The 18,651-nt window shown below is 44.6% G+C and overlaps 1 protein-coding gene across 1 annotated transcript in view; it reads left to right on the top strand.

Annotated features, from left to right (window-relative positions):
• Positions 1 to 18,651, top strand: part of LOC147703375 (uncharacterized) — a 395,930-nt gene that overhangs the window by 132,544 nt on the left and 244,735 nt on the right. The window contains exon 3 of the mRNA XM_086928913.1: positions 8,213 to 8,426. Coding sequence (XP_086785039.1) covers positions 8,213 to 8,426 — 214 coding nt within the window. The remainder of the gene's footprint in view (positions 1 to 8,212; positions 8,427 to 18,651) is intronic.

Genomic DNA, 18,651 nt, shown 5'->3' with positions numbered 1-18,651 from the left:
TGAGTTTTTAGAGGGAGTGCTACTAAAGAGATGTAACCTGGGGGTTGCTACAATGTCTTGTGTAATAATGGGGTTCTGCGCTTTAATTAATTGCTTCTGAGGCTCTAGATTTATATCTGGTAACGTGAAGTCCTCTGGTAAAAAATTTAAAGAAGGAGATATATCAAGATGGTCTACCTTAAGAGGAAGAGGGAAATTATCTGTTACAGCTGCAGCAGAAGAGGCAGAGATGTTACTTAAATCTGCTACACTTACTGCTTTGGCTTGGTTTTCACACAGATAAACAGAGTCTCCCATTTGGTTCTTATAAGGTAACTCTTCTGTAAGGGGTAGGGCTGCTATACCCGATAAGGTACTATCACCTTTAGTAACAGCAGGATCCCACACCTGCTCTTTGTAGTTAATATCTTCAACATGGCCCTCCGGCGCTACTTTATCCTTTCCCTTGTCCCATATGGAATAAAGTTGACATTTGCTTTTTAATTTTAAAGCTGACCCATCTCTATTCCGTAGAGGATTGGATTTGGTCTTGGAACATGCTCTACCAACTAATACTCTTCCCGATCTTAGTTTTTTTGTTGTCATTATAAACAGAAGAAGAAAAAAAAAAGTAACACTTAAATAGATTAGGATAAAGCAATGTATTCTACAAACAAATAACTATAGACAGAAGAGCTCAGTGGGGCAAAATCAAAATAAAGAGAAATAAAAAGGTGTGGCCCAGCCCAGCCTCAATCGGCCTCGTCGGTCCCGCCCTTGTCCCGGGCTTCTCCCGGGACGCTCCCGCACGCTCCCGCGCTGCGGAGATGACGTGCGCTGTTCATGGAGGAGTAGTAAAGGGGGGCGGGTCAGAACAGGGAGTGCTGCCCAGGTGACTCGGGCAGGTCAGCAACAGCAGGGGCTCCTGCGAACCGGAGTTCAATTGCCAACACGCTCGCAGCCCTGCTAAAACGTACGCCCTCAGCAGTGTTTTGTGCCTCCTACTTCCCAACGCCCACAGAAGTCTAGCTCCTCGAAGCGGGACCCGCAAAGCGGGTCCGGCCAGAAGTAGCGCTTATGGAAGAATAGGCACTAGGGGTTTCACAGCGCCTGTGCGCTTTACCAGCAACAAGGGTCCAGACCCGGCAGGCAAAAACAAAAGAAAGACAAATCCAAAGATGATTGCAAGTCCCGTGATTTTAGCCGAGATGAGGGGGGCGTGCCACAACAGGGAGAGCTGCCCAGATGACTCAGGCAGGTCAGCAACAACAGGGGCTCCTGGGAACCGGAGTCCAATTGCCAACACGCTCGCAGCCCTGCTAAAATGTACACCCTCAGCAGTGTTTTGTGCCTCCTACTCCCCAACGCCCACAGAAGTCTAGTGCCTCAAAGCGGGACCCGCGAAGCGAGTCCGGCAAGAAGTAGCGCTTATGGAAGAATAGGCACTCAGGGTTTCACAGCGCCTGTGCTCTATACCAGCAACAAGGGTCCAGTCGCGGCAGGCAAAAACAAAAGAAAGACAAATCCAAATTCCAATAGTATTCAATAATATTATGAGCTCACCACCGGGTGGCTGACCGCTGGCTGGGCGGCTGACTGGCTGGCAATGTAAGTGCAGCGAGAGACTGGAAGGCTGGATACGAGCGGCAAGCAGGTCTTACTCCTTTTACTGCTTTAGTCCGGAAGTCTACTCCCTTAACCTCCTCTTATCCCGCCACAGCTTCCACCAGCTTCCTCTATCCCCACTCTACCTCCGCAATACAGTTAAAACTCAGGCGGGGGGGGGATATTTTCCAACTTACACGCTCGCTGGACTGTGGCCGGTTTTATGGCTGTTAATTCAGTTTATATTGGTTTTTCAGGTCCCAGTTCTGCCACACATTGCAACCCGACTATAGCCCAGGTCTCCGGGCTCTATGCTCCGTGAGGACGCTGCCTGGACACACAGGTCCCACAGGCGATGTTCACCTCACTCCTCTCGTTCCTCTCGAAAGAAAATTCTTTAGAGTTTTTGTTCACTCGGCGTTCGGCACACGCTGGAATTCGCAGCCGCCGCAGCTCTGCTCCAGCAGCCGCCTTCTCCTCGCACTCTAGCGCGTCACGTCACGTCAGGGTCACGGGTCACGGCAATACCAACAACAATTTATTCATGTCTGATGAACAAACTCTACAAAAAATGATATCTTTGCATCACACTGTGCATTATGTATTGTCCGGATCAAACTATATTAAAAAAACACGCAGAGGTAAAAGAAAAGAAACAGGACAGCCGTAATTTGAGGAGCAAGACGAAAATACAATCATAAACATCTCTTCTACCACCTTGACACCATTCCATAGATGCACATTAAACAAAGCTACGTCGTTTGTACCAATGTATCACACAAACAGTTTGGAGATTGAAATTTCTATTTTCAAGTTTATGCACAATCTGAGACCACAACATTTTTTTAATAATGTGGTACAGAGATCTAAAATGGTGAACTTGGAGATTCGATGCAAGATGATGCATCCTATAAGGAGTTCAAGCCATGCAGCACATTCATGGCCCTGATATCCCATAAGTTATTGGATACATTTGAAAGCATGGTGAAACAGGACATTGCCAAACTGAATTTACAACCCAAGATGTGATCCAATTCATCCAAAAATGAAGCAAGAACAATCAAACAATTGGCGAATAACGCAGAGCTAACGTTTCAAACAGCGGATAAGGGCGGAGCCCTAGTGATCATGGATACTTGTTTTTATGAATGAAAAAGTGTTGGAACATCTTCAGGACAAAAATACATACTTGTAACTGGATGAAGATCCCACAAAAGAAATAATGGATACTTTGGATTCTATTTTGGCAAAAGCGATACAGAATGAATGGATCTCCATAAACACTCGCAATTTCTTGCATGTTTAACACCCAAGACGTCCTGTTTTATACATGCTCCCAAAAGTCCATAAAAATGTGGTTGACCCACTGTTTCGTCCCATAGTATCCGGATCCGGTCCAACGTTTGAAACTCCAGGAAAATACATAGATCATTTCTTACAAGGATTTGTTCAGAATTGGAAAACTTACATTAAAGATACTACACATTTCTTACAACGTATGAATCATCTAGAGTTGCAATCATATCAGGATTGGCTATTAACATGACATATTCTATTTACAGATCAGCGGAACATCGATGGGCTTTCCCGGGGCACAAGTGTTTGCCAACATTTTCATGGCCAAGTTTGAGCAAGACCATATTTTGTCTGACATGGAGTGGAGTTCTAATTTGGTCTTCTACAGAAGCCTTATTGACGACAACTTTTTAATTTGGAAACAATCACAATCGGGTTTGGAGAACAAAATTCTGGAACTTAATAACAAAAATCCCCATATCAAATTTACACATACGATCAGTAAACACAACATATCATTCTTGGATGTGCGAATTACTAAAGGCACAGAGCATCTGTAAACATCAGTTTTCAAAAAAAAGTCTGACAAAAATAATTTACTATTATTTACAAGTTTTCATCCTTCGAGTCTTGTTCGGAATCTGCCAATCTCTCAATTGTTAAGAATAAAGAGGATTGAATGGAGAGCCAAATTTGAATTTTTCAACAAAGAGGGTATCCAACTTGCATTTTGTATAAAGCCATGGATAGACTTCAGAACACCCAATGGCATGATTTACTTAAAATTCAACAAAAGAAGGAACAGACTTGGATGGTCTTGCTATCTAAATACTCCTCCCAATCAACAGCAATAAAAATAATTATCAAAAAAAGATGGGAGATTCTCCAATCAGATCCGGAATTCAATGGTATATTTGATGAACCACCATTATTTGCACATCAGAGGAGAAGAAATCTAAAAGAAATACTAAAGAGCCCAAAAATTAACATTGATGAAGTCCCATCAGGGATGCGCAAAAGTTTCAATTGCTTAAATTGCAACAATGTAGTGCCTGGCAATTGCATTCATCATCCTCATTCAGGATTACCAATCACATTAAGGTATTCCGGAGACTGCAATTCGTTCAATGTAATTTACGGGATTAAATGTCCCTGCGGTTTATGTATGTTGGGAAGACCGAAAGGAAAGTTAAGACTCGAATTGCAGGGCACAAAAGCACTATTTGAACTTACAATATTAAGTCTAATTTAGTAACACACTGGAATGAACATCATCATACCATAGCACAACTAAGATTCTCTATTTTGGAAAAAACAGAAGTGAAAGTTGGTTGTGACAATGCCAGGGTGTTGTCACAACGAGAAATATGGTGGATAAGGAAATTTCAGACCATGACCCCTGGGGGACTATATGACAAAATGGAAAGGATTTGTTTTTTTATAATAAATTGATTTGGATCATGATGTTTCGTATCGAGGGTTCTTATATTGGGTCCTCTTTCCTTCCTTGCTCCGGGTGATTATATGTAAACAATGATGGCAAAAAGGGACTTGGAGGGGAGAATTTTCTCTATTCTTCCAATTCACGTTATTTTCATTTGTCCATATTTGATTATTTAGATATTCAATTTTGAGCACTAATTAGTGTAACTTTCCACATAGTGGTTAGGTTCTCTGAGTGGTGTTTATGGTAATCAAAATGATAGAGTGAGAGACTAATTTTCACTTAGTGCCTGGCACAATCTGTCACTGGCGTGTCTTGGAGTAACGTGAGTAACATGAGGAGCATTCTGCTCTACTGCAGCAGCAGCAGATTAGACACATGTTAAGATGGCTGACACAGGCTGAGGAATTGTAGTCCCTCATCCAGGTTGTCAATATTTGTGCGTGAAAGGAATAAACTCAGACACTACTAGATGGCCACCAGAAGTTGTGGTGGAGTAGTCCTTTGTTATTGTCAGCACAGGTTTAAACCTTGCTGGAATTGTTGATACATGAACATCGTTAGCCAGCTCTTGGCAGTTACACGAGATACATCGGAGCAGTGGTAAGATTTAGTTCTTTGTGTTGGTGAAAGGGTTCCTTAGGATTAAATACCGCCAATTTGACCTTGAATTATGTGTTAACGTAGGGATTTCATACTATCACAGGTGGGGCATTGCCTGCGAGTGATCTCGCAGTTGGGAACAAGCTGTCTGCAGCGTTACTGCTGGAGTTTAGAGGTACTCAATCTTTTTATTATAGTTTGGCGGTGGTATCGGCAGAATTAACCCGAGGTAACAGCAATGTTAATATTGGGTGTATTACATTGCAGATTGGATCCGGTTTTTGTTCAAAGGAGGCAAATAAACTATGAATTCCAATGTCCATGTGCTCTGAGTAAGTTCCCTATGAGGTTCGTTGTCGCACTGGTTTGTGAGCATGAATTGTTTCACATGACCGTACACAGATCATAAGTAGTGTATAATTTTAGCACATACAAAGTTCGGCACACTTCGTGTTTAGTTCACACAATTGAGTTTTCAACTAAAGTTTCTCAAATGATGGCTCTCAACACTTGGTATTTTTCATTTCTCGTGGTTCTTTGTAGGTCGGTGTTTGCACTGGCGGTTTGGTTTGGTTAACTCGAAGGCATGGAGTTATCTCATAGAACATTCTTTCATTTCAAGTTTTCTTTTTGCCATGATTGGTTGCATTGGGAGATGGGGTTTCTATCCCTGTGTGCTGATTTTGTAACAGAGGTTATTACAACAATATGCTATAAAAAGATGTTTATGTTATTTCCACAGAGGCCCCTGAAGAAGGGATGGTTAAAATCCCGAAATGCATTGGGCAGGGCTATGACATAAGGAAGACAAACGCTAGAATTGTGGATTGAATTTTGTTTATATTTTGGAATGTTGTTGTTAATTCATGCAAAAGGACATTGTTCATTCATATACAGATATACATGATGATCAAAATGTTTGTTAAACAATGCATAATGCACAGTGTGATGCAAAAACATCAATGTTTGTAGAGTTTGTTAATCAGACATGAAAGCGTTGTTTATAATATGAAAAATTGGAGTGGAGAAGTGTGGCTCAATGGTTAGAGCGGCAGACCTTGATGCAGAACGCTGGCCAGGGACCAGGGTTCGATTCCCGCCTCGGCGGGATCGGGCTTAAATTCCTCTGACCAGATATTCTCGCCTCAGTGCCGAATCTAAGCATGGGCCCCACGCTGCAACTCTGGGCAATAGCTTGCTCAGTCTCCACAAAGGCCCCCCGATGCACAAGGGATGCCTGGTTTCACCATGAGATGCCCAGGACTGGACACCTCACAAGGAAAAGCCAGGAGGGGTTCCCTTGTGGTAGGAGTACAAGCGCCAGGATGCTTACGGGTTACTGTTCGCGCTATACAAATACAACACATTTACATTTACACATTTAAGCTGTGCAATCTGTTGTCGAGTGAAGTTTCACTCGTTTATATTGAGATTATATTTGGGGAGAGGCTACCTCCGCCAAGGTTGCACGCACATGAGTTACATTTCCTTGAGTATCTGTTTAAACAAAGTAATAGGTGTGCACAACTACCTCTACACATTGACTATGAGAACTTGCACATCTTTACTGCCAATAGTAGTATCAAATTGTCTAGTAAAACGTTGTAATATCTAATTTACATAGTCATCCTTTTAGTCCTGGTCTTCAATTACTTTTGTCACAGAAAATCTTGAATTATGACCTATGACTTAGTTTAATGAGTTTCATAAAAGACGCCTTATATTATATCAGGATATCAGAAAGACCTCATATGTCCTCTGGTTTAGGACCGATTTCAAAATAAAGTTAAAATTACAGTTCTAACACAGCAAGTTGCATATAATTTTCAAAATAAATGTTAAATAATAGCCCATTAGAAATTTTTAAAAGTGAACGACAAAAACTGTAGAATATTAGGTCTGCTCCAAATTTTGACCTGATTGCCTCCGCCAAGGTCTCTTCACCGCTATACCTGCTCTGAACGGACGTTTCCAGGCCCTCACATACTGCTGTGACAGATGGGGGAGCAGAGCATAATCTAATCGATTAGCACCAACTTCACATAGGTGTGCCCTCTTGGAGCCCTGACTACTTTAGCGGTGGGTACTGCACAGTTTCTTGAGAGATCCTTCGAGTGTCTCCGTAGCAGGTTAACTTATTACATGAGCTTGCGATCAGTGTGTTTCCATTGATTTGCGGATCTATTATTTTTGCACCATCCCTGCTAGTGGAAATACCCCATTCTACCCTAAATAGACAGGGATGCTGATAACTGGCAGTTAGGTTTGAAGAAGGGGGGTCTGTCTTATTTTCCGTATTGCATAGGGGTCTTTAGCATGTACCAAAGACATTCTGAACAAGATTTATTATGATTTTACATCAAAGTTGGATCACTTTTGTGGTGCAGCCCTGGAAAAAAATCATGTTTGGCATTTACTAAGCCATACAAAGCCACTATACCTGGTTTAGTAAATACAGGGTTCTGCTTTCCTTACTTTGCATTGGGTAGGCGGTACATGAGTAGAGGATGGACGTTTCCATGCATCCACCGATGTATTTTGTAAACCAGGGTTGTACCAAAATGGTCCGTCTACCCGCCAGAGGCATAACAGGGATACATATATTTATCCTTGTTACAACCTCTTTCCATGTGTGTTGCATTCTGCACAAAAACAATCTTGCCCGTAACTCAGGCTCCCTTGCACTATGGTGCAAGGGTACCTGCGTTGCCTGCACCAGCGCAAGGAGAGAGCAGAAATGCTACAAATCTTTGTAATATTGGAGCATTCCTGCTCTCTCCATTTCACGCAGCGCAGCAAGTTCCCTTGCTATGCTGCCTTGTGGGAAAAAATGGTAAATGTGCCCCTCCCACCCCATCCTCCCCACCCCTCCAGTATTATTTTTATGATACCTTCTGCATCTATCAAGACTTTCCATTATAGAAAGAGGCATGAGTGCTGTACGGTTCTGGCTTTTGTTTCTTCAGAGTAGTGCTCAATGTTTGCACACTAAACTTATGAGAAGGCTTTGTAATCTTCCCATTCCTGTCTATAGGAAGGTGGCTGTGTGCAAGTAAGTTACTCATTACTGGTTTTTACAACCATTCATCCAGACAGCCTGTCAGCTTACACTAGACTCCTACAGGACAGTTCAGAACTGGGGATCGGATATGTACTGGAACTTTGAAGTTCTCTGCCTTCCAATTCTCCTTTCTTCTAAACTGGTTCACCTTAGCTTCAAGTTTTAACCTACTGTATGAAATATGAAAGATGTTTGCATTATATAATAAGGTTTTCTTCATGCAGATGGTTCAGTCTTGGCTCGAAGCCCGGTCAGAGGGAGAAGGCCAGAGGGCAGATACAGATCAGCCTCGCCTTCATGCAGATTTTGGATGAAGTTAGCTTGCCCAGGATTACTGAACAGCCCTCCAAGAATTTTTTGATGAATATGATTCGCAGGAAAGTGCCCATAGGCAGAGTAAGCTCTCCCAGTGAGACTTCAGCTCTAAATCCACGCACGGTAAGTTTGGTGTACCCTGCTTCTCTACAGTTTTGTGGGATCACCTTTTCGATATATGTTTTTATGTCTGTGTCTTGCAGTGCGCACATAGCACTAAATGTCCTCTAGGTTAGGAAAGCGTATCCATCAGTTTTGGGGGTATTATTTCCTTCCCAGTGCGAAGTTCCCAGAAAAGAATGGTCTTGAAGATTTCCTGATTACAGAGGTTGAGATAGAGCTTTGGTGTGAATTGGCAGTTGATTCCAGTGTTTGGGTAGGAGGGCCTAGTGTAAAACGGCCCTTCTCTGTGGAGTGCGTTTGAAATGCTTGGATGATCAGAAAGACCGAGCAAAGTTCTTGGTGAATCATTCCTTATTGTGAGGTGTTTAGATTGGGTTTTACTGTAGTGTTAATATGAAATGGTCCAGGTGAGAGGTTTGTAATTTAGGCAGAGTTTTTTTTTTTTATTGGATAGCGTCTGTGTGGCTGTCACTGATGGGGAGGAATTTGTCTCTTCTACAGTGCCCCAGAGGTAGGGATTGCACATCACTTTGTATCTTTGGAAAGCGTTCATTCAAGCTGTTTTTAGGTATCCATATCTACAGTGTGTTATCATAGTCCAGTTTTGCAGTGAGTGCAAAGGCTGAATGAACATCCATTGTGACATATGGAAGTATGAAACTTGGTTTGAAATTTGGTTTATTTGTTAGTGTACTGATGTGCATGTTCCTGCTGAGGGTGTGGTCCAGGCACACATTTGTTGGATGTAGTGAAGGACAATAATATTTTTATGAGGCCGGTATGGCACACGAGAAGACTGGAATTTCCAAGCCATTTACATTTTGAAATGTAAAATGTTTCTTTTGAAAAGCATTTTTGCATAGAAATGCGGGCATTTGTGCAGTAACATTTTGACCCTCATTACAAGTTGAGGGTTACGTTCCTATCATTTTGTAAATGCTAATTTTCACAACCATCAGAGTTAGGAGGTGTGTAATTATTACACACCCTCGCAGATTTCCCCCGACAGGTTCCGATAGGTCAAACCTTTCAAAATCGATTAGGTTAAAAGTCTTGAAAAAAGTTCGGTATTTTGAAATTTTGAAATCGGAGGTATTTACCACAGGTGGTAAATACCTCAGGATGGGGAGAGGTAATGATTTCATTGCTTACTGGTGAACTACATTACCCCGAGTTACGATGCTTCTCGTCCTTGTCGATACTGAATGAGTTTGTCCCACATGTCAACAGCCCGTTACACAAACGTCCTAGTTACACCACTTTTTCTATAGTCTTTTAACTATTTTTAGTTAAGCGTATAAATGGCTCCTCCCACCTTTATGGGTTCCTCCCTGTTACAAACTTTTTAGATCTCGCCTAGGCAGCGCGCATATGCTGCTCCAGGTGGACCTTTAGCCATCGGTCTGCACTGTTCAAGCACTGCACTGGTGCTTGTGGTGGCATCCACCTTGCGGGAGCGAGCAGCGTTGCGCCACGCACATGAGTGCAGTGCTTGAAAAGTGAAGACTGCTCTCCCAAGCGCGGGTAAGCGTACCACTTGTGGGCTCCATTTCGTTCGCGGCCGCGCTTGTTCTTTATTGTTTTCATGCTTTTTCCCACACCGTTTTCATTCTGCTTCTGCTTCCACGCTCTAATTATGTGATAAGCCTTCCACCCTTATCACTTTTATGGGGACGGGCGCTGCGCTAACTGTATGCACGGCGCCCGCTTTCATGTATTTTCAAATTACTTCCATGTAGGCGGGCGACGTCGCTAACAGAAAGCACGGCACTTGCTGTCACGTATTTTTTATTTACTTTCATGTCGACGGGCGCCATGCTAAATGTAAGCATGGCGCCCGTATTCATGTATTTTTAAATTACTTTCATGTGGAGGGGCGCCCAGCTAACTTTAAGTATGGTACCCACTTTCATATATTTTTTAATTACTTTATTGTAGACAGGCGCAGAGCTAACTTTAAGCAATGCGCCCACTTTAATGTATTTAGAAATTACTTTATTGTGGACGGCCGCAGCGCTACCTTGGAGCACGGTGCTCGCTTTCATGCATTTTGAAATCACTTTTATGCGGACGGGCCGCCATGCTAAAACAAACCGTGACGCTCGCTTCCATGTTTTTTTTTTATTGCCATCGCAGCCTGTGAAACCTCGCAGAGGGTGCACTTGGATACCTGCTCATTGCTTACTGAATTGTCCCATCAATCGTTTTCAACTCCTCTCCCCTTCACCGTATGGTTTTCTCTCACAATCTTGCTCTGCCCCTTTCATCTAACCTCTCCTTTTCACTCTGTCTCCTTCTCGCACTTCCGCCTCTCACTCGCCGTTTTCAACCTCTGTCTTCATTCTGTCCTATTTTGTTTTTGCATGTTTATTCAGTGGGAACTCGACCCGAAGGTGTCAGAGTGCTTTACATAATACCCTGAGGGTGCAAGGGAGTATCTGTCCCTAATGGTTCACTGCAAGATGTGATATTGTAAGAGTGCAGGGATCTTACTTCTTGTGATTGTACATGGATAGGGAGTAATAGTGTGGGTTTTCACGGACAGTGCTGTGTGGTACATTGTTATTATGTAATCATACCACCCAGGCATCAGAAGAGATTACTGTGTGATGATGCCCTAAGAAATAGGGGGCATGGCCGAGGTCTGTCCAGTATGCCTCTCTCTGCAGTACAGTTTAAACAGAACAGTGATCCAAACATTGAAAACAAGCATTTTCAAAGAAATAGATCCCGCATTTGCAAGAGTTTAAGCTATTAGCATAGTGAATGATAATGCATTTTATTTAGGTTTTAAAAACCAAAACATAATTAAATTACATTGTCATTTACAATGCCAATAGCTCAAACTCGGGTAAGTGCAAGACCTATTGCATTGCAAATTCTTGTTCATTTTGTAAGTTCCATGAATTAGTGAGGGAGGGAGCGTCGGACTGGGACGAGGAGCACCGTAACTCGGGGTAATGAAGTTAACTAGTAAGTAACTAAATCATTACCCCCTTGTAAGTGCTCCTAGTCCCAGTCGATACTGATAGAGGATATACAGAAGCTGCACCACAATCTGCCATACGTCTATTTGATAATGCGTACAATTACTTCATTGCAGCTTGCAGGACACCTGAAACAAAATGAACAGACCCATCTCTCCCCAAATCCAAACGATAATGGGATATGAAACTGTTTGGAGTGGACCATGTAACGGCCATGCAAATCTCTTGTAGTGCTCTCCTACAACACCGGTCATGGCTTCCTTAGCGATCTATCACGCCACCGAGCCCAAAGACTGAGGATCCTTGGCCATAGCACTCCAACCACGGACACCACCACTACGTTCACGGTGGGTCATGATAGTCACATAGTGCCCGCCCCCTCTCCCCCTCTCCTGTCCATAGCTTACTTAAACACTCGTTCCATGGTCAAACATAACTTAGACCTTTTCCTCTTATTGGATGAGGATAAACCCGACCTACTGCTACTTACCGAGACGTGGCTAACTCAAGACTCAGCCCCAGACATTATCTTGGCCTTACCACCAAACTACCGGATTATTCACTCTGATCGGGGCTCCTCTAAACCGGGCGGGGGAGTGGCAGCAATCTTTCGCCACGATCTAAAAATCACAGCCCTGACTAATCTGAAGTTACCAGATTCTGAAAACCTAGTATTCAAAATTGAAACGTCCCATTCCCCCATAGTATGTGTCCTTCTTTACAGACCCCCCAACAATATGCCGTCTTTCCCCCTAACGTTCAGTGAACAAATCGCCAACCTGGCTATCGAACATGCCAGGATTTTACTGGTAGGGGACTTTAATTACTGGTTCAACGACCCCAGGGAAAGCCCTCAGTCGCAGGAACTCACCGAGCTCCTTACAAACCTCAACTTCAACCAACAAGTTCAAGCACCAACCCACAGCAAGGGTCACATATTGGACCAAGTTTGGACAAACTCCCCCTCAGTGACATCCCTGGCAATATCGCCATGTCTATGGTCTGATCATTTTCTGCTTAAATTTAGTTTAGCCCAACCTGTTAAAAATAACGCCGCTACAGCTACCGGCGGCCGCGCCAGGAAATGGAACTCTTTAGCCAAACCTGACTTTATACAAACCTTGGCCACTTCCATCCCTCTCCACCACCATGATGTCAACGTAGCTGAAAGCAATCTTGCTCACTGGCTGCAAGAAGCCAGCGATGTACATGCCCCGTACAAAACAATCAAACTGGCCCGAAGAGCCGATGCCCAAAAATGGTTCTCTTCAGACCTGAAGGCAAAGAAATTAGCCCTTCGCCAACTTGAAGGACTACGCTTCTGACGCTAAAACCCGATACATTAGCGCCAGGAAGGAATACATGAAATCCATCTTAGAAGCTAAAACCATCTACTTCTCTGCCCAAATCACTAATTCGACTAACAAATCTAAAGATATATTTTCAATCCTCAACGAACTAACCAATCTGGACAAAGTTCGGCCCAGTTTGCCCCCAACCCAGGCTCTGTGTGACTCACTGAACCTTTTCTTCACTGAGAAAATTGCCACCATTAAATCCAGTATCCCCCGATGCTCAAACCCTTCCTCTTAGACTCAGACTCTTCTCCTTTGGATTCAGAACCTAAAGCAACCAGCTCACTGTGTGATTTCACCCCTATCACTCCAGAAATATTCCAGGAATTGTTGACAAGAGTGAAATCAGGCGCTCCTTCTGATAAATGCCCCCCCTACATCTTAAAAGAATGTTTATCAGTGATTCCGGCACCTACCTGCTCCCTTTTGAATGGCTCACTGACCACTGGACAAGTCCCACGTGCCTTCAAAGAGGCAACAGTAATACCCCTTCTGAAAAAAACGGGCGCAGACTCCACTTGCAACTTAAATTACCGACCCATCTCCCTCCTCCCCTTCTTGGCGAAGGTTTTGGAAGCACATGTCGCCAACTGCCTGTCTAACTTTATCGAAACATCTAACTGCCTTGACACCCACCAAGCAGGCTTCCGCCCTGCGCACTCAACTGAGGCTGTGGTAGTGGCAGTCCTGGACACCCTTAGGGACTGTGCAGACAATCGCACCCCGCAGGCCTTAGTGCTCCTGGATTTATCAGCCGCATTTGACACGGTCGACCACACCATCTTGATCGACCGTGTCACACAGGCTAGCATCCAGGGCACGGCAGCGGCCTGGCTAAAGTCCTTCTTGTCGAACCGCTCCCAAGCAGTTCGACTAGGTAACTTAGTGGGCACTAAACAAGCTATCACCTGCGGCGTACCTCAGGGCTCGTCCCTATCACCACACCTGTTCAACCTCTACATCTCCCCCTTAATACAGGCCCTCAGGAAAAAACAGGTTACGGTGCTAAACTATGCGGACGACCTACAGCTCCTATTCACAATTGACAACTCAGACACGTCCATCGCTTTTTTTCAGTCTACAATGAGGTTCATCCAAGCCTGGATGAACCAGAATCATCTTAAATTGAACCCTGGGAAAACGGAGCTGGTCCTTACCGGGGACAGTGCTAAACACTGGGGCCCACACTACTGGCCATCAGACATGGGCCCAGCCCCGTCCCCCTCTCCATCGGCAAAAACGCTCGGCATCACCTTAAACAGTGACCTTTCGCTCAAAACGCAAGTGGGTCAGGTAGTCTCCAAATGCCTTTTTCAACTAAGGAAAATCCGGAAGGTTCTCTGCCTTCTGACCCGCGAAGCCTTGATACAGGTGGTGCTTGCCACTGTGATCTCTCACTTAGATTATGCCAACTCAATCTACCTGGGTCTTCCTCAGTTCCTCCTAAAACGTCTACAGATGGTGCAGAACCACGCTGCAAGACTGATTCTAAGCCAGCCTAGATGGCACCCAGCAACCCCCCTTTTAGAATCACTCCACTGGCTCCCTGTTACTCAGCGCTGCACTTTTAAAGTCAGCTGTATGATGTTTAAAGCACTCTACGGCAAAAGCCCCAAATTCATCTCCAAACTGATCATAAAATACAATCCGCCTCGAAGTCTACGCTCAGCACACCATTGTCTTCTACAAACACCCTCCTTCAAACGCAAACGGTCGGGTGGCTGTAGATTTGGCACCCTGGCACCTCGCCTATGGAACTCCCTCCCCCTCGAGATCAGATTATGTCCTGACCTCCTGTCATTCAGGAAACTACTAAAGACCTGGCTCTTTTTACAAGCTTATCACTAATCCCTAACTTCCACCTCTGACCACACTCTGTCCTCACAGCGCCAGGAAACCAACCGGTGTCAGCGCGCTATACAAACCTTTGTTAACATAACATAACATAACAATTACCTGTGGCAACTGCCCATGTTGACCTACCTTGTATTGACTGTGGCAGTTTGACTCCTTCTGCCAAGCAGGTTTGCGATACAGCTTGTCTAACCTCTTGCTTATTGTGGGAGTTGATATTTTTTTTCCTTTGTTAATTGTTCCATAGAATACAAAAAGAGCACTCAACTTGCTGAAAACTTTTGTTCTATGTATATAGATTTGGAGAGCTATTTTAAAATCCTGGGAATCTGTACACTCCATGGAAAGGACTGGTAATATTATGTTCGTGGCATGTGTAGCTCTAGATAGACATGCTGTGTATCTAGTGTTGGGCTCACACTTGTGCAACTTTTTTTTTCTAACAAGTCTTCAAGTCAGGAGTTATAGTGACTCAACCTATTGCTGGTATTGCACATGTGCATTTGCTCCGCTGTTAGATTTTTTTTCCACTATCGGGTTCAAATGTGTTCCATTGAGCTTCGCGTCAATGTCTCTTAGTCATCGCCTTTAAACCTCCTCGACTCCTCTTCACCTGCAGGTGAACAATTGCCACATGTTTATCGTCTGGGTTTCGGCATGTTACTTGTCGGTTTTGCCGACTGCGACTCCTTGTCGACCCTTTTGGAGCCTCTCCTCTCTGGGGCCTATTTCATTGTATTCAGCACAAAAAATGTCCTCTTCATGATGGAAAGGTCTCCTTTTCAACATTGCCCTCAGTGTCGAGGCAAATACTCCTGGTCCCACCATCACCAGGTGTATAATCTTTGTCTCTCTCTGAATCACAACAAGGCTTCCTGTTCCTCCTGCCTTGCCTTCTGGTCTAAAAAAAATGCTGCGTTACCACCAGGCTTGACGTCTTGCATCACAAGCTATGGCGCAGAGGAAAGGGGACAACACCACTGATCTATACGGGGACTGGGACATCGAGATCAAACCTCAGCCAGGACTTTGGCCGCCAAGGGACAGATGTTCTCTCCCGAAGTTAGTTCCTTCTCGGAATCCGAAGACAAGAACTTCAGATGGTGCAGGTCCAGATAAAAAAGATGTCATATGAGAGTACAATGCCTCACCCTCCTCCCCGAAATCAAATGGAGGACGAACCCCGCCCTTGAGACAAACATGCATTGAGGGCTGAATCCGAGCATCAGGCTTCCAGTCTGCCGCTGACTCAGGGCCATGGTTTGCACTGCAAACTCGCTTCGGATTCGGGACCCAGACACCTCCCAGCACCAATGCATATCCTGAGGCTTCAGCTCTCGAATTTCGAATCCGGAGTCGAAAGCACCCTCCTGGCCATCCTTAGCTTGGAGCACCGAAATCTACCTTGTGCCATTTTCCTCTGAAGCCTTCTTCAGTGTCAAAATCGACATCGATACCAGCGGTGCCAAATCCTTTTGCGCTTAATTGCTCGGTGTCCACGGTCTCCGAGGACCAAGACCAGCTGATCTTGCAACAGTTCCAGGAGGAGCTCGATGACAGGTAGATGCACATCATGATCCCTCACAAACTGGCATGATATTGACTGAGCCACCTCCAAAGCCTCCTAAGAGGTAATTGACTTTTGAGGAAACCATTAGTACCTGAGCTACCAGACTGTCACTTTCACCTCCAACACCACCAGTCCCTTTGTCTGAAACAGCACAGAGCTCCCCACAATATGGCTTTGTGGCGGGTATAGTCGAGGCTCTCATAATAATAATAATAATAATCCACATTTGTAAAGCGCACAATCACCCGTAAGGGTCTCTATGCGCTGGGGGCCGTCGGAAAGATTAGGCAAGCTATTGCCCAGAGTCACATGATGCTGGGCTAATCTGCCGCCGGTGCCGGGGATCGAACCGTGATCCCCAGATTGCGGAGTCAGTCGCCCTGGCCGCGGTGCCACACCTCTTCCATGAAGACGCATAGGATGCACAGTTGGACCCACAGCCACAGTATGACCCATGGAATAATTATTGACATGGGGATACTGATCCTGATCTGTAGCCAGCAAAGCCATACACACCAGATGACACCACGTTCTATCATGAGGTTTTGCAGAGGGCTGTCACTTACCATAAGGTGGAGCACAAAACACAGGAGGAGGAAGACTTTGTTGTGGAAACGCTATCCTCTACTCAGTGCTCCATTCAATTTTTCCCATGGTTAAAGGAATATTTAAGGCCGCCCCAGAAGTGTTCAAGGAGCCAGACAAGGCAGAGTGACAATCCCACAGGTGGACAAGAAATACAAGGCCTTACCCTCCGACACCGTATACATTAAAGGGCAACTTTCACCAGGTTCATTGGTAGTGCATAAAGCCCATAAGCGTGCCAATGCTGAAGCCACTGAAAATACACCCTCGCTTGTCAAAGAGAACAAAAAGATAGATGCAGCTGATAAGCCAGACCCCACAAAAATGAACATTTTGCGACATCACTGCAGCACTTTATTGTAGTCGTTCCTTTTCCAACTTAAATCAATGGAACCTGTTTTAGCAGAGTCTTCCACTTTGAAATACGCATGTTTAAAGTTTCTGTAGCTCTATGGCAGCACATGGGTCACCATAAACACACCAGCAACAATAACATCATACTGACCGGAACACCTGCACTCCTATTAGCGGGGTTACGGTAATTCTAGAAGTGATGAGCCCCTTTTGGGATAATTGCAGATGAGACTGTAGGCCGCTGGAACACCTGCGCAACTACTACCTAAAATGCGATAAATTTGTTGAATTTCGAAATACAACTCCCCCAAGGGGAAGAGGGCCTCCATCAAGGATACAATAATGATGCCCTAAAAAGCAATCCGTCAGTTTCAGCTTTATTGCTTTATGCGTAGATGACAGAGGGATCTGACACGTTGCTGTTATGTAACATTACATAGTAATGATTTGAATATGGTTTGTTAGGCCAAATTGCTTTATAGTTCGAAATGCACAGTACATGGGATGTTATGTTATGTTATGTTATGTTATGTTATGTTATGTTATGTTATAGAGAGTTTTATAACGCGCTCGATTACTCAAGAGTATCCTGGCGCGGTCTCATGGGGTATGGCAGAAAGCAGATAGACACTGGTTGGCCGATCTGAGACAGCGTTTGGGAGCATACATTAAAAACCGCTTTCTCAAATAAAGCGGCCCTTGCTCGTGCGTCGCTCTGAAGGAGAGAACCAGGCATTTAAACAAAATCCGTTGTGCCACCGGCAGCCAATGTAGACTACTTAGATGATGCCGGACGCTAGAACTCCTAGGGACATTAAAAAGAAGCCTAGCTGCCGCATTCTGAATAACCTAAAGGCGTTTGATCAGGTAAGTTGGAATACCACTGAACAGAGCGTTTGCGTTGTCGAGCCGAGACAAAATAAGGGCACGTGACACCGTCTCTATTGCTTCCCTCGGGAGTAAAGGAAAAAATCTGCGTAAGGCTTTAAAAGTGCCAAAACAGATGCCTATGAGTTTTTTTATATGGTCTTCAAATTTGAGATTTTCACTAAACCATACACCCAGGTTTTTTGCCGGGCCACCCATGGACATGGGGCAGGGAGCGTCCGGTGGCCACAAAAGTTCTCTAAAGTTACTGGGAAAAACACCGTAGAGGAGGACTTCAGATTTATCCTCATTGCACTTCAATTGGGCAAGCGCGAGCCAGCTGAAGACAGATGAGAGACAAAGCTGAACAGCGGAAGTGTCCAGATTGTCACCTGGCCAGGTAAACAAAAGCTGGGTGTCATCAGCATAGGCAATTATTTTTGCCCCTAATTGCTCAGCCAGGTAAATCAAGGGAGTAAGATAAACATTAAACAACAGGGGGCTGAGAGTAGACCCCTGAGGCACCCCAGTGGAGAGTGCCCTGGGAGAGGACGCATGAGGCGGCATCCACACCTGTTGGGTCTGATTATTCAGGAATTACGTCAGCCACTCTAAAGCGGAGCCAGTAATGCCAATAGCAGACAGCCTGGCGA

Source organism: Lissotriton vulgaris, chromosome 7 (assembly GCF_964263255.1).
Source record: "Lissotriton vulgaris chromosome 7, aLisVul1.2, whole genome shotgun sequence".
In the NCBI taxonomy this organism is placed as follows: domain Eukaryota; kingdom Metazoa; phylum Chordata; class Amphibia; order Caudata; family Salamandridae; genus Lissotriton; species Lissotriton vulgaris.
Note: the sequence above shows the minus strand (reverse complement) of the source record. Positions and strands in the feature narration are given on the sequence as shown.